We start from the raw sequence: 22,426 nt of genomic DNA on the forward strand, positions 1-22,426 counted from the left end.
TGGGATCTGAGCTAGTCGTGACCAACCAAGAAAGAGATCTTGGGGTTGTGGTGGACAGCTCGCTGAAAATGTCAACCTAGTATGCAGCCACTGTAGAAAAGGCAAACTCCATGTTAGGCATAATTAGAAAAGGAATTGAGAATAAAACTGCCAAGATCATACTGCCCTTATACAAATCTATGGTGTGACCACACTTGGAATACTGTGTATAGTTCTGGTCACCACACCTAAAAAAAAGATATTGTAGAGCTGGAAAAGGGCAGAAAAGGGCAACTACAACGATCAAGGGGCTGGAGCATTTCCCCTGAGAGAAGGTTACAACAGCTGGGATTGTTTAGCTTGGAAAAAAGGAGGGTAAGGGGAGACATGATAGAGGTCTACAAAATTATACATGGTGTGGAGAATGTGGATAGAGAGACTTTTTTCCCCTCTCTCATAATACTAGAACCTGGGGTCATCCCATGAAGCTGATTGCTGGGAGATTCAGGACAAATAAAAGGAAGTACTTCTTCACATAGCACATAAACTATGGAATTTACTACCACAAATTGTGATGGCCACCAACTTGAATGGCTTTAAAGGGGGGTTGGACAAATTCCTGGAGGAGAAGGCTATCAATGGCTACTGGGCTTGATGGCTATGTGCTACCTCTACTACCAGAGGCGATATGCCTATCTACACCAGTTGCTGGGGAACATGGGCAGGACAGTGCTGTTGCACTTGTGTCCTGCTTGTGGTTTCCTGGTTGACAGCTGGTTGGCCCTTGTGTCAACGAATGCTGGACTAGATGGACTCTTGGTCTGATCCAGCAGGGCTCTTTGTATGTTCTTAGTAACTAAAGCCCACCCAAACCAAAAGCAGACTGAACATGGGTCTTCAGGACCCATCTAAAAGAAAACAAAGAGGGGACCAAATATCTTGCTCTAGGGAGGGAGCTTTATAGATGGAGATTAAAGGAAATTATCCATGACAGAAATTAGGATTCAGCACCAATAGACCTCTGTCATCCATGTTTCTCGTTATAAATTCTGTGATGCATCCTAGTAAAATGCCTGACAGAGTGGGATGCTGTTCTTTCTCCATAAACCATAAACTCAAACTACCACAGGAAAGGCTCTAACGAGCTGTAATGGAGTCAGTAGCTACAGAAGAGGGTATACTAAGTGAGTTTTATAGCTGTGGTTCAGAGAGGGAAGTGACAAAAGAGAGAAATTAAACTGACAATTCATTGCCTTGAGAGATCCCAGCACAATTTAGAGGAGAAGGTTGAATGAAACTCAGCAATGTGCAGCACCTTCCGAATAAAGGGAACTGGAGGTTACATGTGGACGCTTCTGTCTCGAAGGGAAGCAGAAGACAGTGGGGAGGGGGGAGCAATTACTAAATGACTTAAAGTGGACTAATTTACTCTTAACACACGTTAGTCCCTTTCATGTACCCATTCTGCACACCAGCAGGGATGGCCCAATTAGTAAAAGGGTGTAGTTGGGTTTGTTTGTCTGTGTTTTTACAATTTCCAAAGAGCATTTAAGGGGTGAAGTGGAAATAATGCATGTTAGTGTTTTTAAAAATACTCTGTTTTAATTAATCCTGAGCAAAGGTCAGTTCACACACGTAAGTTCATAATTCCTGTGACAACAGCCTCCATAGATCAGCCTTTACAAATATTTACCATGTCTAATTATTATATGCAATTTAATAATAATAATAATAATAATAATAGTAATTAGTTGTAGTAGCAGGAGCAGTAGTTGCCATCATCATAGTAGCTGTATTATGCTGTGAGTCATCAAGTGATAAGCCTTTGAGCCTGAGGAGCACAGACTGCAAACATCCCATTGGAAACAGCCTCTGCTGGCCCTGCCATTAGGCAGAGTGGGGTGGCCCCCTCAGGCAACTGATGTTAGGAGGCAGGGACTGTAAGCAAGCTGTTGGAGGACAGAGTTTGTGTGTGCCACGCAGCCTGCCCTGCACCCCTAAAATAGCCCTGCTGTCCTTAGGAGCAGTGAAGGATATTGTCCTGGTAGTCCTGCTGCTGATACTCCCTGGGTCAAGTGCCAGAATGAAGCATTGGCCCAGTTAAACCATAGTTTTTTAGACCGATAACAAGGCTTTTCTCCCTGTATTCCCTCCTTGACTTCCCTACACCCCTTGTGCACCGGTTTCAAGCAAGCTATTGCGGTTTGTTAAACACCAATTGCCTTTGACATCTAAGCCAGCAAACTGGAATGTAAGTGCTGCTTACAAATCAGGATATATCCTGGGAGGAACGAAAGGAAGGTGCAAGGAAAAAGCATACAGTCACAAAGTTACATCTTGGTCCAATAAAACTGTGGTTTATCAGATCAGGATGGTTACATCCCAACTAGGCCAGTGCCTGGCACTACATGTTATAACCACAGCACAGATTAATCTTTATGCAAAAGCTGTTTTCAGTGGTCTCTGTGGAATGTCTGCTCCAGTCCATACCACAGAGTGTTCAGATATCAAGTGATGTACATGTCTATATGAATGCACCTGCATGAAGCAGATTAAGGTGGACCTCTCACTACGTTTGTAAAAGCAGGAAAATGCTAGGGCTGTGCACCGCTTCAGTCCGAAGCCCAAATAACAAGTCAAAGCGGGCTGCTTTGGAGGTGCCTCTGCATGATATGAGGCAGAGCAGAATAGCAACGAGGTGCCCTGAAGAGAAGCAGTTTGTATACAAAGCGCCTTGTCCAACTCACTGATTCGCTCTGAGCAACCCAGACAGCCTGGTGCCAAAAGTATCAACTTGAGAAAGTTCAGCGAGGGGTTGAGGAGGGGGGAGCAGGGCGGGGGGAGGAGGGGGGGAAGGAGGGAGATTTGGCAAATGGAAACTCTAGTTGCCATATCAGGGCTGAATGTAACCCAGCAATCTCCAATCGGTGACAGTGGTGGCGGAGGGGGGATGACTGAATAACTGGAGAAAAACAGCTGCATTTCAGAGACAGAGATAATTCTGGTGGTGTTACTTAGAGATGTGAGAATCCACCCCCATCCGGGTTCTCCGGACGGACGTCCCCCCCGGCCCCTGCTCCACTCACTGGTTCCTCTGCTGTGATTGCCATGTTTTTAAAAACCATAGCAATTGGAAGTCTATGTGCACATAGAGTTATATGCAAAAAGTGCTGTGAATCACCCAGGCAGAAGGAAGAGGAGGCGCGGTACATGCCCCCGCCACTCACTAGCTGTCTCCTTCTCGTGAGCAGGAGACGGCTAGCAGTCCTTGACAGCCAAGCAGGCAGGAGGAGGTGGCAGCATGGGGCTGAGAGGTATCGCTCTTTGCTTTGAGGGTTTTTGTGGAAAAAAACAAATTTCAACTGCACCTAGCACAAAAAGTACTGGGCCAAACTGTCTGAAATATGGCAGGTGGGATCCCCTCCATGTTGGCAGAGAGGCCCCCAAGTTTCATATATTTAACATGAAAGCTGAAAAAGTTATGGCCATTTGTGTTTTCCCACGCAAGTCAATGGGAAAACGCCCAAACCGAGTGAGCTGGATATCCGAATCTCACTTCGGATCCAGAACCGAGTCTAAGTGGAGGGGGTCTAAACTGGTCCAAGTCGAAGCAGGGCTGATTTGGAGGGTCTGAAGCAGCATCTGAAGTGGCATCCGAAGCGAAGTGGGCGGGTCCATGCACAGCCCTAGAAAATGCATCTTTCTAACAAACTAGACAACCTAGCTGTGAGCGGCTAAAGCACACGGAAGGGTAACTTTTCCAGATTAAAAGGGTATAATTATAGCATGTGTTCCTGTCCGTACTAGTGATTCAGTGTACTCACGTGGATGTAGTTTATACAGTTCGTTGACACAGAATGTTCTGCCAAGGTAACACTTTTCTGAGAACAAGTCTAGCGTGAATGCTTAAGAAGCATGTCTGGGGCTAAACAAAGACAATCTTAGCTTGACATGTGTGAACTATTGCTGCATGACATGATGTCTCTCAAAGAAATTGTGTGTGTGTGTGTAGATATACACACAGAAAGGCACACTTATACATACTCTTAGCTTCCATCTCTTAGGGTGCAATCCCATGCAAGTTAGGCAGAAAAAAGTCTTCCTCCTCCCAGAATCCCCCAGCCAGCCATGCCAGCTGGGGAATGCTAGGAGCTGTAGGACTTATTTCTGTCTAAACATGTATGGGATTGCACCCTTAGTCATGCTCTGCAAGATCAATGAAAATCAAGAGGGGGCCAGTTCTGCCAGCTGGGAACCACCCTGCATAAAAACAGTGCAATCATCATAATGTGCTCTATAACCCTGTTGGTGTGTTTGAGGAGGACACATCCTCTGTCAACCATTTAGATGACACTGGTTTGTCCGGCTTCTTGAACAAACCGAGGCTTAGTTCTTGCTGAGGTGGCAAATCTCTGTCTAGCTTGTGCCACTTCAGATTTCAAGTGCAACCTCGTGTGATTAAATGTTTCTCTATACCAAATAAAATTTTAATCAAATCTCCCTGATATCTAGTGTTTTTATGTGGAGGATATTGTTTGTAGGGAGGCCTATTCATGTGAGCTCCCCCCACCCACCTCCAGTCTGACACAGTATAGCTCAGACACAGATTTACTACTGGACTGAGAACTAGGCCTCAAGTTGTTCCGGTGACTGCTTGCTCTTCTTGCAGCACCTGCATTGCCTTTGCAGCTTCCCTCACCTTGCCCATTATCTTGACAACATTTTGATCAGTTATATAGAATGGTGGTGATTACTAATATCCAGTTCAGTGACATAAGCATTTTCTTGGTATGCATTGTGCACCTTTTTATATTCAGGGTCTCTTTTCCTTTTAATTATTCTGATTATTTGCCAGAATCCAACCATGATTCCTTAGGGGTGTTCTAGGCTGCTATTAATTATTACACTAGTTTAATGGTCGGTTGGAGTCCACTAAAATGTTATGTGGAAGTGAAGCCAGATGGAATGATTTCCTGTTATTGCATGTCTTGTTTAAAGGCCAGATTATATCACTGTTTTGCTTGAATGTTTTTTTTAGCTCTTCACCTTTGGTTGGAGAGAAGACATCCGTCCAGGAGAGCCTCTTCACACCAGAAAATTCTGCTTTGATGCTGTTTCGCACAGTAGCCCTGTCACACTTTATGACTGTCATGGCATGAAGGGGAACCAGCAATGGAGTTATAGGAAGGTTGGTGTTGGTTTGGGTTGTTTTAGAAGCTGTTGAACTATTCTGACTTTTTGGTGACTCACGGAAGAGACGGCTCTGTTAGTTCCATCAAAAGTATTTATTTTATACATCATCTTGTCTCACTTTGAAAGATGGTGTTGAACCTGGGTCCCAATCTGGCCGTTGGGGTTCCCAGATGGCTGTGCCCCCTTCCCCTTTCCCCCACCCGCTGATTGTTCTATGGTTTCTCAGCTTTTGCACAGTTTTCACCCATTCTAAAAGGTTGAGGTGCCTCTCCTAAGGATCAGTTACTGGCTGAAAGAGCTTTAAGCTAAGATACGCTGGTGTTTGGGCCCCACCTCTTTTGTCTTCAGCCTGGCCACCACTGGAATGGGGCCCCCAAGAGCTTGTCCGAAATGGAATTTGGCCCTTGGACTTAAAGAGGTTCAACATCCCTGGATTAAAAGAACAACAATCTTGGGCTGCATTAGCAGAAGCATAGTGTCCAGATCATGGAAATTAATTGTTCTGCTTTATTCTGCGTTAGGCCACATTTGGAGTACTGTGCCCAGTTCTGGGCACACCATTTTAAGAAGGACAAGTTGGAGCGTGTCCAGAGAAGAGCAACCAGGATGGTGTTGGGTCTAGAAACCAAATCCTATGAGGAATGGTTGAAAGAGCTGGATATGTTTAGCCTGGAGAAGAGAAGGTTAAGGGGAGACATAATAGTGGTCTTCAAATATCTGAAAGGCTGTCATACAGAAGATGGAGCAGACATGTTCTCTGTTGCTGCTATGGGCAGGAATAGAATGAATGTGCGGAAATTCTAGGGAAGCAAATTTCAGCTAAGCGTCAGGAGAAATTTTCTAATAGTGAGAGCTGTTCATCAGTGGAACAGACTACCTCAGGAAGTGGTGGGTTCTGCTTTGCTGGAGGTATTTAAGTAGAGACTAGACGGCCATCTGTCAGAGATGCTATAGTTACACTCTGCAGTGCAGAGCCTGCATTGAGGAGGGGGCTGCACTAAATAGAAGATCTCCGAGGTTCCTTCCAACTCTATGGTTCTCTGAAACCTGACCCTGATGACCCCAGGGAAGAGGCCTGGAACATCCCTGAGCACACTCTTGCCTCCAGCCTACCAGTGCAAGAGTTTCTCCAGCTTGGGTACCAGTGCAAGAGTTTCTTCTTAAATTGCATACACAAGAAACAGTAGAAAGATTCAGTGGAAGGGCATTCAGTACTCCTAAGGCCAGCATGTCTCTTGATCCTGCCTCAGGTGGTGGTCGGTTCTCTTCGCTGGAGATACTTATGCAAAGGTGGATCGCTATCTGTCAGGCATGCTGTAGCTGCATCCTGCAGGGCAGAGCCTACACTGAGGAGGGGGTTGGACTAGATCTCTGAGATCTCTTCCAATTCTATGGGCAGTAACCAACGGGGCACTTACACCCCCGCCAGTTCAATTTAGCTCACATAAGGGAGCTCTTCTGACCTGTCCTTATCCAGAAACAAGCGTTTCTGCTCATTTCAGGGCTTCCTCTGGAAAGCGTTAACTCTGTTGCACAAGCGGTGGGTCCCACTTGCACAACAGAACTGGCAGGACCCATTCCATGTGCAATTCAATCGGTGGGGGTTTAAGTGCCCCATTGGGTACTGCCCCAATATTCTAATGCTGAAATGTTAACCTTTTAAGCACTCTATTCTTTAAATGCTATGTATTGACTTCCTGTAGGGCTGCCATTATTTAGGTCGAAGCTAGCATTCATATGGATTTCATTCAACACCAAATGAGAAACTTATCCTCTGAAAGATGCATTGCCATTCTGGCATTTCAAGACATGTGAGTCATTTTAACAAAGGCAGCCCTGCAAACAAACAAACAAATAAATTTCCTTGTGATGGGCACAAGAAGACCTTCTAATGAATTAAGTATATCATCTTTCTGTACTGTAATGCTTGCAATTGGCAGATGCACAAAATGTTGCAAAATCCGCCTTGTATCTAATGAAACAAAATGGCTTACAATTCAAGGGTCATGGGACCGTGATGCTAAATGCATTTCAAACAATTTTATGGAGCACCAAAAGTAGGTGGGCTGTGACAGAAACTGTGTGCGACCTTTACTTGTTCACATTTACTAGTTACCACAAGAATAGTGGGACACATGATTGATTGCATTTGCAATGGGCACCAAGCAAGTGACCATGATTCACGTAAGTTCTTGGGCTGCTGGTTCTAGGTAACGTCTGTTTTCATTGATTATTTGTATCAGTAACCTTTGTTTTATTGAACTTTTAATGAATATGTAGCTATTGAATTTGATTATATCTATTATCTTCTTTTTACCTTAAAAGTGGCCTAAAAATAATTTTAATTGATTAATTAATTTTCATTGCAGGGGTCACAGGAGCTTTAGTAGATAGCTGTACTCTTTGAAATTCTGGTGCTCCATTCTCACCTATTCATCACCATCACATAGCATAATTTTCTTGGCAGCCACTTCCAGTTATGACAGCTCCAGTCCTGTGCACACTTACCTGTGAGCCCCGCTGAACTTAGTGGCACTTAATTCCAAATAAACATGCAGAGGATTGCACTGCACTGGTATGATCTCCCAAGTCCCAGCCCAACACTCTAACCACAACCACCATATTGGCTCTCAGTTCCCAAGATTTTTGGGGGGAAAGCCATAGCAGTTAAAGTAGTAAGAGACTGCCACAATTCTGTTGGATGGTAGAAGTAGAACAAGCAATTTGGCTGAGTCTAGCCATCAGGGGAGCATACAGAGAGATTTAGAATCAGTGTAGAGATAGGATATGCGCCAAGGAGGAGGGAAACAGCAGATGGCAAATTTGTCAGGGTTTATATTATCTGAAACCATGGAAGGAAAGTCTTGAGGTTTTTTGTCTGAAGGTGCATACATCCATTAAATGTGTGTATTACATGGAAGGGATTGTATTGCCACTCATGCGCTTTGTTTTTTAATCAGGTTTTTTTTTTTTAACTTACTGTTTACACTGCAGTCAGAAAAGGATCAGACTTCCTAGGTGAATTGAATTCTCATCCAAGCTGAGGTGCCATCTGTAAGGCGACTAGAAGAGATGTGCTGGAACCACAAATTATACCAGCTGGCACAGTTCCTTTGAAGTCAGTGGAGAAAGCTCCATTTTAGCCAGATAAGGATCTCACTTTGTAGTGGTCCAACTGCATTTTCTTGCTCAGAAACCAAAGTCAGTTTCCTTGCCTTTCAAGTTGCTGGAAAGAGGCTTGATGATTTGAAACACTTCATTGGTGCCTAATGTACCAGGGATGTATGTGTGAGAGAGAGAGGTGGGGCGGGGGGGGGGGAGAGAGAGAGAGAGAGAGAGAGAAAGAAAGAGAGAAAGAAAGAAAGAGAAAGAGCGAGCACACAGTTCTGGTATTGTCCTCTGATCCTGGCTCATCACATTTTTAATTTGGAGCTCAGTGGATGATCAGTGAAATTACAACCATGCAGCATATGCTAGCAACCAATGAATAAAGCACTCTTCTCTCTGCTGATCTATTTTTACTCCTTGTGGGGCTGAGACAGTACGTGAAGTTTCCCATTCAAGGCAAAAATCTATATTCCTGAGTGAGAAGTTCTTCAAAAATTGTTTTTATAAAGGAAATGCTGACACAGTCGAAGCTATATAACACTAATCTGATAACAATCAGTCCTTTCAAATCCTACAGTTAGGCAAATGCTTATGGCTGGTTATAAATTGTTCAGGCAAGGAGCCATAACCATTGCAAAAATAATGCCTGAATAATGCCTCTGCATTGCTAGCATGTGTGGATTATATTCATTCATTCTCTTCATGTTTATCCTGCCCTGCCCCCAAAGAGTTCTTTCCATGCAATCAGGAGCCCTGGTTCTCCAGGTTCCCAGTTGCACAGAAAGAGCCCTACACATATAGAGTTGTACACATGTAGGCTCTATGGGTTGGATCCAACGGTGCATGAGCAGAAGTCTGCTCATGCAAGGGAACTTCTGCTTGTGCAGTGGGACTTCCTTATCTTCTTCTCCCCTTGCAGCCCCCCCCCCGCTCCCCCCAAATCTACTCTGAAGGGTCCCTCAGCCCTTTGGAGCGGATTTGGGGGTTCACGGGGAACTGCAGGGGAAGAGGAAATCCATTCCACCAGTAGTTTCCCTTCCACTGGCAGAATGGCATCACTGGATCCAACCTTATATGTGCAGCCATTCACCAGAACATATGGCAGTCAGGAGTGGAGACAATGCATGCACAACACATGATCGGATTATTTATTTAATAAGGCAATACTGTTTTCCCTCCCTCCCCCATCCGCCCCCCCCCCCGTCCTTGGATCATACAGATCTGCTTGATCAAACAGCTTGATCAAACAGCAAAAGGTTCCTTTATTTTCTTCATGCACAGCAAATTTTGTGAAGGCTCTGAGCATGAAAGGCTGAGCAGTAGGCTTTCCCTTTACTCCATGCTGCTAGACACCAGGCACTTTGCAGGATCACCATGCTGATGCAAGACAGGTGGAGGATTCCAGGGAGAAGCTAGCAGGACAGAGGTGAAAGTAAAATAGACAACAGCCAGGATTAGAAGCTGTGTAGATGATCCAGAGCACCAGAGCCAGAGGGAAGTAAAGCTGAGCTTGTATTCAAGGAGTCCATCCAAAAGAGCAGGAAGCAAGAACCTAGCACAAGGACAGAGGCAGAGAAGGTAACAGGGATATCAGGGGGGAAGGGCAAAGCAGGAATTGGAGCATACAGCCACGCAGAGTGATGCACAGGCAAAAGGCCTAGTCCTGGGCTGAAAGCCGTTTCCAGCTGGGTTGCCAGTCAGGACGGCCCTTATCAGGGCTGGCCAGAGAAATAAGTAAATCTGTGCACAGATGGACTCTCAAAATTCTCTTTCTTATTTGTGGGCAGAGAAATTTGGGAGATAGTTTCACTGAATTTCTCCAGGAGAAGGAGAAACTCTCAATGGTTGCTCACAGGTAGGGCTCCCCACCGCTTTTTTCATTTTTGATAAGACTTTTTGTGTTTTTGTGCTGCAACAGCATCAACTGTATTTGCAGGCTGGCCCACATTTTGCACCTACCACAATGCGTGTGGGGGGGGGGCGGAGGGGCACTGTTGTGCTTCGCTCCAGGAATAAGGTGGAGTTAGTGCTTTGCCAAAATCTGTCCTCCAGTTTCCAGAAAGTTTTCTTCCCCCATGAAAGGGGCTTCCATTGTTCTGCCTCATTCTCAGGACAGTCTATAATTTACGTTGAGTTTCCTTTGGTGGTGTTTTTGAGCCTCCCTAATCACAGATAGCCTCCCAGGCTGCCTGCACGTCCTGATCTGAAAAAGCCCTATGGGAGGAATTAGCTCTTGATTCCTTCCCCTGGGCTTCAGTTGAAGTGTAGGGAGCTGAGGAGGCCACAGGCTGCCAAAGAGAGGACTGGACAATGAAAAACAGGACACTTGTGCTCATTCCTCAGTCGGCCACTTCCTAAGTAAGGTAAGCCCAAGAAACCCAAACCCAACCCCTGAGAATTTCTCCAAAATGTCTTCAGTATTGAATTTCTTTTTGAAAGCAATTTCTCTTCTATCAAATTGAATGAGAATGGTTGAAAAAAAAATGTGGGAGAAATTTTCAGCACAGCACTGGAAATAAGTCCACCCTGGTAAGGTAAATAGGTAGTTGCTAGAGCTTATCAGCGAGTTAAAGTCTCTACCCACCACCCAGATCTGAGACAGAAGCAACTCAGGCTCCTGCTTTGAACAGTTATTTTGAGTGCATGGTATTTCTACCAAAAACATAGCAGGAGGGTGTCACTGGATTGCAGTGGGTCACTTTTCTAATAAAAACATGAGTCTGTTTCTTTTGGGCCATCACAAGTTCTCAGCCTGAAAGCGATTTCATTGCCACTTTAAAAAACACTGTATCTAGGCAAAACCTTCTGCAGATCTGAGCTATACCAAGTGACTTATTGCTCTTTGTTGACTTTGGGCTGTTATTTCCTTCAGTCTCTCTTCCGGCCATCTACCTCACATGATGTAGTATAGCGATAAAGATTAAGCAGCCAAGCAATCTTTTTCAAGCACTAGGCCTATACAGGGTATACTACATTAAACCAAGTTCTGTAAATATGTGAGAGATATGTCAAACTTCTCATATCCTGGACAGAGAACATTAATCATACTTACGTCTGGCTGAAATTAATGTCATTGAATATTTAGGGGCTCATTGATTTCTACCCATAATGGCATCTACTGAACATTTATATATTTTATGTAGCAAATAAAATTGTCTCTTGGGTGGCAACCTATTATTGCCTACATTTCTCAATTTTGGTGATATTCCCATCATATATATGAATCATTTGAATATTCCAGTATTCACATCATATTTGAATATATTTGTAGTAGTCTAGTAATCTGTTGAGATGGCTAGATAGCATCACCGATGCAATGAATATGAACTTGAGCACACTCCAGGAGAGAGCACAGGACAGGAAGGCCTGGCGTGCTATGGTCTATGGGGTCACGAAGAGTCATACATGACTGAACAACAACAACAACAACAACAAAGTAATCTGTTCTGATAAAATGTTTCACAGACCCAAAATCTCTGTAATAGTTTGAACTGTGCCATCAGAATGTGATACTATTTATTTATTTATTTATTTATAATGTTTCATTACATTAATTTTTCACTTACATTTGTTTCTCAAGAAGAAGCCTGTTGTAACATTGGACACTTTGAACCTCTGGATCACAGATAGACCTACATACCAAGTCAGATTTAATAGTATCCATGTGCAGAATCACGAGATAGATTTATTCATTAATCATAGATTTAAAATTCTAATCAAATGTTAATCCCACCAGACTCCTCAGGAAGAATGTGTAGTTCTTATGTTATCATTTTAAGTCAGGGGTGGGGAACCTCTTTCAGCCTGAGGGCTGAATTCCATTTTGGGGAAGCTTTTGGAGGCCACATTCCAGTCGTGGGCAGGGCCAAAGGCAAAAGGGGTGGGACCAAAATAACAAAGATACCAGCGTATTTTAGCTTTAACTCTTACTGCCCATAATCAAGCTTTAAGAAAGCAATTTCCACCTTTTAGAATGGGGAAAACTGCACAAAATCCAGGGGACCACCATGATTGTTGGTTGGGGGGAAAGAGGTAGGGCCAGAGAAAGGTGCAGGGCCATGTGGGGAACCTCAGAGGGCCAGATTAGGACCCCTGAAGGGCCAGATTTTGCCCTCAGCCCTGAGGTTCTGCATCCCTATTTTAAGTAATCCATGTACATCCCTTGAGTTTCTTAATGGCACCAGTCCTTGCACACAACAGTAGGTATGTCGGAGAAATCTGCAACGGAACCAAATGAGTTCAGATTTCTATGAATCTGACCCATGGATTCCGCAGCAGATGGGCTTTTCACCTGTTTGGGCAGATTTCGCAGACTTGTGGACCGTTTTTCTAACCTTTGGGAATTACGTGCAAATTTAATCACAGAAAAATACACAAAAATAACCCGGCCAAAATTGCACATTTTCCCCATAGGCTAAAGTGTGAAAATGCACATTTGGGGGGGATTCACACATTTTGTGGGAATTTGTGCATTTTCACATGTTTGAAATGCAAATTTGAGCAAATGTAAATGTGTACAAATTCAGAAACTAGGAAAACAATCTAATTCCATTGATGGGCAGACGACAGAACAACAGGCACCTGACAAACTGTGAAACATGGATGGAACAAATTTTACACTATCTATACGTCCCTACACAGCAGTGGGCTGCATTCATGCTGTTACCCATAAGGATCTTCATGCACGTACCAGCCAAAGATGGGTAATGCTCTCGGCATTCTCAGTTATGAAGACCCAATTGGAAATGGGAGGTGAAACAAAGATCTAGATTCAATCCCCTCACTACCCCTGCCCCAAAAAGGTCATCGATGCCCTTGAAGCTTACCATTTCAAATCCCTATTAGGAAGTCTATATGCAGAACCAATCCAGTAAAGATCACTGAGCACACAGCTTTGGGATCCTTATCCCATGACTGGGGGCATATATCATGAATCGTGAGACTGGGGCATATGTGTGTAAGATGGTTTTCCATATCACAGGTTTGCCCATAACAAACTTTTCCCTTGTGATTCCTTATTTCTATGCAGTAGAATTTCCACAGAATGTAATTCTGCTTTGACCACATAGACCAATTGTGTGAGAGAAACTGGAACTGTGATCCAGGCATTCCATTCATGTGTGACTTCTTTATGCTGCTGCTGCAAGAGCTGCAGAGGCAACATTAGCAAGTAATTCAGACCAGGCACATTGTGGTCCCGTCAAGCACTGCGGCCACACATCTTCCATCTAGCCCATCAAATCAAGCTCTCTTGTAATGAATGGAGAAAGGATAGCAGCAGTGCCTGGTGGGTCGCACCCTTAGCTTCCCTGTGAAGGCTCTCGGTGTGAATCTCAGTTCTAATGGTGTGTTTTATCATGTGGACGTTTAGTCTTATTGGGACTACACTGAGATTACCAACTCATTTCACAGAAATGACTGCAGCCATCAGATGATAATGGCTTTCGTTGACTACTGACCTTGGCTATAGTTAATGCAATGACCTAGAAGAAGGGAAAGGAACTTTGTATCTTTACCAATTACCCGAACTGCCCAGGCCTGCCTATAAGTCCATTATCTTATGGGAAAGAGTGTCTCTCTAGGCAAAAAGAATGGTGGGGGAAAAGTCTTTGTCCTTCCCAGAAATAACTAAAACTTACAGGAGGAAACGCTAACAGTTTCTTCTTGCTTTTTCATTCTCACAGGGCCGATCTACATTGCGCCCACTATCGCAATGAATTCGGTGTCCCGTCAGGTTAAACGCTCTCGCATTAAAATGTGATTATTCACACTCACCCATTTTCCCCATTGCAGTGCTTCATCGAATGCGCAAGCTCAGTTCACACTCGAGCGCTGTGCAGTTTTCCTGCTGTTTTCCTGCACGCGCTTGTCTGATCTCGGATGCTAAGCAGGGTCGGCCCCAGTCAGTAGTTGGATGGGAGACCGCTTGGGAATCAGGCTTTCTGCATTGAACAGGGGGTTGTTCTATCCCTTCAGATGAGATTAAGTTTTACCCCCTCCTATCCCCCACTCTGAATGTTTTTTTTAAAAAAATTCAGGCATTATCCTCGCAGAATCGGGGCTTCCCTGTGAAGTTTTTTTTCCTAATTGAGGCATGATCTTTGAAGCTTCGAAGTTGTGAAGCTTCACAACTTTGAAGCTTCCAAGATCATGCCTCAATTAGAAAAAAAAACATCATGGAGAAGCCCGGATTCTGCGAGGATAATGCCTGAATTTTTTAAAAAAACATCTAGAGCGGGGGATAGGAGATGGTAAAATTTAATCTCATTTGAAGGGATACAACCCCCTGCTCAGTGCAGGAAGTCTGATTCCCAGGCAGTCTCCCATCCAAGCACTTAGCTCAGCTTCCGAGATCAGACAAGCACACACACATCCAGCCCTTTGCTTGTTGCTGAGGAAATAGGGGCTGCTGAGGAAGCTATGCGATCCTGGAAGAAGACATGTGGCTGGAAGAAGACATGGGGCCGTCGAGAGCTGTGATTGGGCAGGAGGGAAATACAAACACTGCCACATATGGACAGGTGGGGGAGGGGACTATGACTAGATATGGTAGCGAAGGCAGAAAATCAGATCACATTCCCTCAAAGTCAACTGACATTTTCCTAACAAGAAAGAGGGGGCCACAGGAAAGGATTGAAAGCCATTTATCAAAACTAGGGATGGGCGGATTCCCTACCTGCTGGTCCGGCCGGGAATCCGCCCTTGGGGGGAGGCGATCCATTCCTCCCCCCGGAATCCTCTTCAGCCAGCTCCGCTCTGCGGCAATTCCATGGAGCCGCCAGCTGGCTCCAAAGCGCCAGCAATATGGCCACCACGCCATATCGCTGGCTGAGATGTATTGACTGCGGATACAAATGGCATCCAGGATGACATTTGTGGCTGTAAAGGTCTTAGTTTAAGGTAAGCATTTACCTTCAACTAATGCTTTTATGGCCGCAAATGGTGTCCTGGATGCCATTTGCGTCCCTGCTTTTTTTTCACGCGATAGGCTACGCAAATATGAAAAAAAAGCAGGGATGCAAATGGCATCCAGGATGCCATTTGCGGCCGTAAAGGTCTTTTTTGTTGTTTATTCGGTCAGTCGCTTCCGACTCTTCATGACTTCATGGACCAGCCCACACCAGAGCTTCCTGTTGGCTGTCGCCACCCCCAGCTCCCCCAAGGTCAAGTCCGTCACCTCCAGAATAGCATCCATCCACCTTGCCCTTGGTTGGCCCCTCTTCCTTTTGCCTTCCACATTCCCTAGCATCAGCATCTTCTCCGGGGTATCCTGTCTTCTCATTATGTGGCCAAAGTACTTCAGTTTTGCCTTTAATATTATTCCCGCAAGTGAGCAGTCTGGTTTTATTTCCTGGAGTATGGATTGGTTTGATCGTCTTGCAGTCCAAGGCACTCTCAGGATTTTCCTCCAGCACCACAGTTCAAAAGCATCTATCTTCCTTCGCTCAGCCTTCCTTATGGTCCAGCTCTCGCAGCCATAGGTTACTACGGGAAATACCATTGCTTTAACTATGCGGACCTTTGTTGTCACTGTGAAAATTTTGTAAATTCAGCCATTTACAGCTGCATTTACTGTAAACTAAGACTTTTATGGCCACAAATGGCATCTTGGACGCCATTTGCATCCGCAGTCAATCCCCCTCAGACAGCAATACGGCATGGCAGCTGTATCCCTGGCAATCCAGAGCCGGAGGATCCGGCTGAAGAGGATTCCGCAGGGAGGCAGAGGTAAGTGTTCCATTCCGCCATGGACTCCAGGGGGCCGAATTCTTTAGAATCTGCCCTCATTGGGGTCCGTGGCGGAATTCTCCACCATCCCTAGTCAAAACCATCTTGTAACTGCCTGGATTCATTTTAAAATAATTTTTAGAAAGGAACACACAGTATTTTAAAATCCACGTGTTCATGGCTTCATTTTTGTTCGGTGTGTTGCTTCCTTATTGGAAACTGCCTATTTAAAAAGAAAGTTGGTGATACTAGTTTAAAGAAGTGAGACATATAACAATATGTTGCTGGGTATTTTAACCTCTGAATTGGTGTGCTCCTGCTCACCACTCCAGCCAGCCACTCCCTCCAGACAGAGCGTTCCACTCCTGCCCCAATTTTCCATTTTTCTTTTCCAGCTGACACTCAGGATTCTATGGCTACTGAGCAAACTCAGTCCTCATTGGGCTGTTTTTTGCTGAGGGGATTTTTTTGTCCCCTTAAGTGTGTGTTTTTTAAAACAAGATTTTTTTGCTCTTCAGCAAAGCTTAGTAATACCCCCCACACACACCTTGTTCCTTGTTGAGCCTCTTTTGGCTCCAACCCTTTCGGCACTCACCGCCTATGTTCACTATTATAAGAGTGATGTCGACTTTGCTTTCAGATAACTCATTCATACTACACACCAAGGCCTTGAATTGAGCCAAAGAAAGTTCATAGAATCAAAGAATAGTAGGGTTGGAAGGAGACCATTGAGTCCAACCCCCTGCTCAATGCAGGGATCCAAGTCAGAGCATCCCTGACAGATGGCTGTCCAGCCTCGTCTTGAATACCTCCAGTGTGGGAGAGCCCACTACCTCCCTAGGTAATTGGTTCCATTGTCGTGTTGCTCTAACAGTCAGGAAGGTTTTCCTGATGTTCAGCTGGAATCTGGCTTTCTGTAACTTGAGCCCATTATTCCGTGTCCTGAACTCTGGGATGATCGAGAAGAGATCCTGGCCTTCCTCTCTGCAACAACCATTCAAGTATTTGAAGAGTGCTATCCTATCTCCCCTCAGTCTTCTCTTCTCAAGGCTAAACTTGCCCAGTTCTTTCAGTCTCTCCTCCCAGGGCTTTGTTTCCAGTCCCCTGATCATCTTTGTTGCCCTCCTCTGAACCCTCTCCAGTTTGTCTGCATCCATCTTAAAGTGTGGTGCCCAGAACTGGACACAGTACCCCAGATGAGGTCTAACCAGTGCTGAGTAGAGGGGAACTAGTACTACCCATGATTTGGAAGCTATGCTTCTATTAATGCAGCCCCAAATAGCATTTGCCTGTTTTGCAGCCACATCTCATTGTTGGCTCATATCCAGCTTGTGATCTACTACAATTCCAAGATCCTTCTCGCTTGTAGTATTGTTGAGCCAAGTATCCCCCATCTTGTAACTGTACATTTCGTTTCTTTTTCCTAGGTGCAGAACTTGGCATTTATCTCTGTTAAATTTCATTTTGTTGTTTTCTGCCCAGCACTCCAGCCTATCTAGATGTCTTTGGATTTTGTTTCTGTCTTCCAGGGTATTCTCTATCCAGCCCAATTTTGTGTCATCTGCAAATTTGATCAGCATTCCCTGCACCTCCTCATCCAAGTCATTAATGAAAATATTGAAGAGCACTGGGCCCAGGACTGAGCCCTGCAGTACCCCACTCATCACCTCTCCCAAGTTTGAGAAGGTCCCATTGATAAGCACTCTTTGAGTCTGATTCAAGTTGTTTACACCGAAGTCCTGTTGGGATCAATGAGATTTCACATTTGTTACAACTCATTTGTCTCAACAGGATATGTACTTAATCCATCGATCTCGGGCCAGCACAGTTGGTGAAGAAAAGTTTTAAAATGAGCAGGGAATTATCAGTAAGCAAGGTCAGGGTTAACTGAACAGGTTCATGGTGTCACCCCATGAATCATGGTTCCTGTCGTCTCTTCTTTTGTTACTTTCTGTCATCCTAGCCCATTCTAAACTAGTCCCTAATTAAGATAAATGATGCATATTGTGTAAACCTAATGCTTGTTGGCTTCTATCACCGCAGTCCCAACAGGAAGAATGACATGTAGAGTGAGGTGCGGAGTTTCTGTGAAATTAGGTGGGTGTTCTGCAGAGAATGCAAAACTGCTTAATTCGATCTGATTGAAATACTTGGATTTCCTTGGCACAGAAGTGGAGGGCTGAAGTGCCCAGTGAAAGCCAACATGGAAGAGACAGGACTTTGGTAATTCATCACAGCATAGCAAGTGGACACCAACAGTTTTCTGTGATCAGCTAAGCAAATATTAGGGCTGGTTCATGCCTGGATATGCATCATGTCATGACAGCAGCATCAGATGGTGACTTGCATGGTTGAAGGAGCCATCGCAGATCAAGTATCACAAACAGAACTCACATATCAGCTTTTATCTCCTCAAATACAATGCTTTTCGATAGAGTCAGTTCACACATTCTATTGTGGGTAATCAAGCAATGTACATTCAAGTGTGAACCTACCCTGAATCTTTTAAACATTTCCCAGTCGGTAGACATGTAGGAGTATCATCTCATTGTGACAAATGGGAAAATTACTATAATGCATTTCAGGATGACTTGCCCAACCAAGAATCTGAAAAGTCTATGTCCTCTATCACCATCCTGCGTACCTTCCGTTTCAAGAACTGCTTCAGTTCAGTGTTGTTAATTTGGACTCTATGATCATTCTGTATCTCCCTTGAGGTTGTCATGAAGGAAGATGCTAGCCACTATGAAGAGAACAAGATATATGCAGAAGCATCTGTGGTGTTGCATGATGTTCTAGCTTTGCTAACCTTGTGATCCTTGAGCTACAAACAAACCAAATCATAACTAGATTTGGCTTTCCAAAATGAAGCTGGCTTAGCATTGCTTAGAAGCTTTCAGGCGGTAGGGCTACCTGGTTGTACTTTCTTGGCTTTTTGAAGCATTACAAACTTGGCTTTGGAGGTAAATGGATGAGAAACAAAAGTTTGAAATGGAAAGGGACTGAATTGATTGTGGCTGCATTGCAGAGTGTGAGGATAGATATCCATCTGCTGACAGCCATTCCACAAAACTACGCTGTGCATAGCTGGTTGCTTTTCCTTCCTCTGGACTGTACAATGTTAAAGGCTCTATACCCATCAGAATAATTTCCCACAAGTATCCATTCAAATGGAATTTTACAAACTACCTCCCAGATGACATTTGGAAACTCTGAGGTGGTGTTAGAAAGCAGCCTTACACCAAGACAGATAATTGGCCCTTTTAGTTTAGTATTGTCTACACTGACTGGCAGCAGCAATCCATGATTTCAGACTGAGATATTCCTAACCCTACTGGAGATGCCAGGGATTGAACCTTGTACCTTTTTCATGCAAATCCTGAGCAATACCACTCATGGTCAAGCTACACAATACATTAAATACAGTATCCAATGGGGCACTTATGCCCCCGCTGATTCTGTTGTGCCCTGCTGATTCCCTTCTGCAAGTGGTGCCCATTGCTTGTGGAACAGAAGTGTAGCACTTCCCTAGGCAACCATAAATGAGCGAAAATGCTTGGTTCTGGAATAAGGCAGGTCAGCAGGGCTTGCATAAGGGAGCTCCACCGACCTGTCTCAATCAAGAAATGAGCGTTTCCACTCATTTCAGGGCTTCCCCTAGGAAGCATTAAATATCCGTTGCAAAAGCAGTGGGTCCTGCTTGTGGAACAGAATTGATGGAACCCACAACATATGCAACAGAATTGGCAGCAGCGCAAGCACGCTGTTTGATACTGCCCATAGTGTGGAGTGATCTTTTCTTTTTTTATTCACAGGTAAGCATGTAGGGCCCAGATCTAGATGAGGACCACAGTGCACACATTTGGGAGATTTAACTCCCCGCCCCCAGCTGCTTGTTTTCTGAATTCCCCCATACTTTCCCAGTATGGTGGCTAGTAAAAAGACGAAAAGCTCTGCTGATGCCAATGGCAACTTTCCCCCTCTTTTTAAGCCCCTACATGGGTGAATAAAAAATAAATGTCAGTATCTAACTGCATCATTCCATTAGCACAAATGATGTTGAACTAGTGGAAACTAGGTTCCCAACTATGCACAAGAGGAGAATCCAACTAAAATTACATTTGCACAAGCGTGGTTGCGCAAACCGTTTGTAGAATCAGTTACACAAGCGTAATGTGTAACCACTTGCACGATGGAAAGATTTGTTGAGTTTGCAGAATGACACCATTGGATACTGCCCAAAGAGAGGGCCAGCTACTTAATGTACTGTGTAGCTCTGGGATCTCCAATCCAATATCTGTGGGAAACAAAGTGCCTGTGGACACTTGGCACCTGCCAGGCTTTCTTTTTTTCCCTTAATTTTTTATTGTTGTTGTTGCTGTTGTTGTTACAACTGGGAGGCTGGCATCCTGCAGAGTTCTGTCCCTCAGTGCCATCTTTATTTGGGTTCAAGAGAGTGATTTTGCATTTTGGAGCTCTGCCTTTTACTTAGGTTCTTGGGCAGGTTCCTTTTCTTTTAGCCTCACCAATTTGCCTTCTGGGAAACGGGTGTTTTGTGACTGGCTGTGTCCACCACAATCACCATTGTATGAATAGCAAAGCATGCTCCCACCTGCCCCCATCATGGCAGCCATTTTGTGAGAGCACCCACAGGACTTCCTCTAAATTCCAAATGTGTCCAGTGACCCACAAAAGGTTGGGGACCCTGGTGTAGTTTGATGCTCAGCTACTGCCCATCTGTGATGGTTTTGGTGAAATATTCAGACACCCATTTGCCACAAGCATGGTGTAGGAGTAAAACCAGCCCAATATGGAGAGATCAAGAGTGTTGGCTTGGAGATGAGGTTGTGGGAAACAGGAGAGTTGACTCTCGCAACAACAGAAAAAGAAGTATCCATGGTTTGTTTTTTGCATCATTGCCTATATTCTTAAATGTGAAAAAGAAACTCTTTTACTCTAGGCAACCACTGGAAATAGTTCAGGAGCTATTTTTTTTCCCTTTGTCTAAGTGATTCTGTGCAGAACAGCTATTCAAAACTTAAAGAAGCTTGACTTGGTTTGTGCTAATCTATGTCCTGGAAAACATGGACATTTTTAATCAGCTGGCATTTGCTTCTTAATGCTTTTTTGTTCTCATCCCTACAGGACAAAACTTTGTTCCATCCAGTGAGCAGCAGCTGCATTGATTGCAACCCGGCAGAGAAGAAGATTTTTATGAACAGATGTGATCCTTTATCTGAAACTCAACAGTGGATTTTTGAGCATCTTAATATGACTGTTTTAGAAAAAATTAACAGCAAGAAAACCAGCTCTTAGGGAGAAGAAAACAGACTGTTCTGTACAGATTGCAAACAGCGTTTTGGCTAGCATCTGGATCGAAGGAGTCAGAAATTAAGTCTCCTAGAGCCAGGAAATCTGTTCTGAAGATTAAGTAAATGCCAGGGCAGAAGCCGATGGGCTGTCATTGTGGATGGACAATATCTGAAGAACTTGGCTAAGAGCCTCACCGGCTGCTGCTGAGGCCTTCTGGCCGATCATTCCCTTGCTGGTCAAGGGAAAACTTTATCTAAAAAAATGTTTCCAAACACTCCGTGTTAATAATGTCAAACAGAGTTTTAGAGTTTCTCAGGTCAAGCCCTGCTATAGTGAGTAGCTATGAATAGTTGCTGTTACTTATGGGGGATATATGGAGTGCATGAGTGCTACGGGAATCTTCATATGCCACAGGCACAGAACTAGCAACATTGATGGGATACTGTCAGCATCCCAGAATTGTGATCACAAGGTGTATGTTCTAGTGCCATTCCATTCCCTTTGTGGAAGTCAGGTTCAAGAGGGTTGCTTAAATAAGGGGCCATAGCAGCCAGTGTTAAGAGCCTCCATACTACGTTCCTTTCACTGTTGAAATGGGAATGATTAAAGAAGATGTAAGACTAATTTTAGAGTTGCATTTTGAATGAAGCATGAACTGTAAGGTGTCAAAAAGTACCATTTCTCTTCTGCAGCTGAAGAAAGAATAATTTCCATCCAAGCAATTAAATAAAATTTCTATCCATTTTAAACAGTGTTACCGAACAATCATCTGCAATCATTCATATATCTATCAAGTCATCATTTATGGGATGAGCCCCAAATGACACAGTGTCCACATACTTCTTCATCATTAAGAAGGAAATGTGTCACTTATAATAGCAGCACAATGCAAGGTTGGCAGGAAGGATTTCCTCTCGGAAGTCTACATTTCTTTCCTGGCACCTTTTACTTAAAGACTTATAAGTAGATTTAGATCAATACAATCACCGACAGAAAAGGCATAATGAGTCTGACAAGGTGAGCTTGCGGCCAACTAAGCATGAATATACTGCCTTGAGCTGAAGGATGATGGCTTCCACCAGCATGGCTGGCCCTACCATGAGGC

General features: G+C 44.2%; 1 protein-coding gene across 1 annotated transcript in view; it reads left to right on the plus strand.

Annotated features, from left to right (window-relative positions):
* The window catches only part of LOC146344041 (polypeptide N-acetylgalactosaminyltransferase-like 6), a 212,664-nt gene extending 190,589 nt beyond the window's left edge, over positions 1–22,075 (plus strand). Inside the window, exons 8-9 of the mRNA XM_084860291.1 lie at positions 5,018–5,167; positions 21,154–22,075. Of these exons, the coding sequence (XP_084716417.1) occupies positions 5,018–5,167; positions 21,154–21,324 (321 nt within the window). The 3' untranslated portion in view covers positions 21,325–22,075. The remainder of the gene's footprint in view (positions 1–5,017; positions 5,168–21,153) is intronic.
* Positions 22,076–22,426: the final 351 nt, after the last annotated feature.

This window comes from Heloderma suspectum, chromosome 5 (assembly GCF_057233095.1).
Source record: "Heloderma suspectum isolate Gila_16-S chromosome 5, 16-S_ref, whole genome shotgun sequence".
In the NCBI taxonomy this organism is placed as follows: domain Eukaryota; kingdom Metazoa; phylum Chordata; class Lepidosauria; order Squamata; family Helodermatidae; genus Heloderma; species Heloderma suspectum.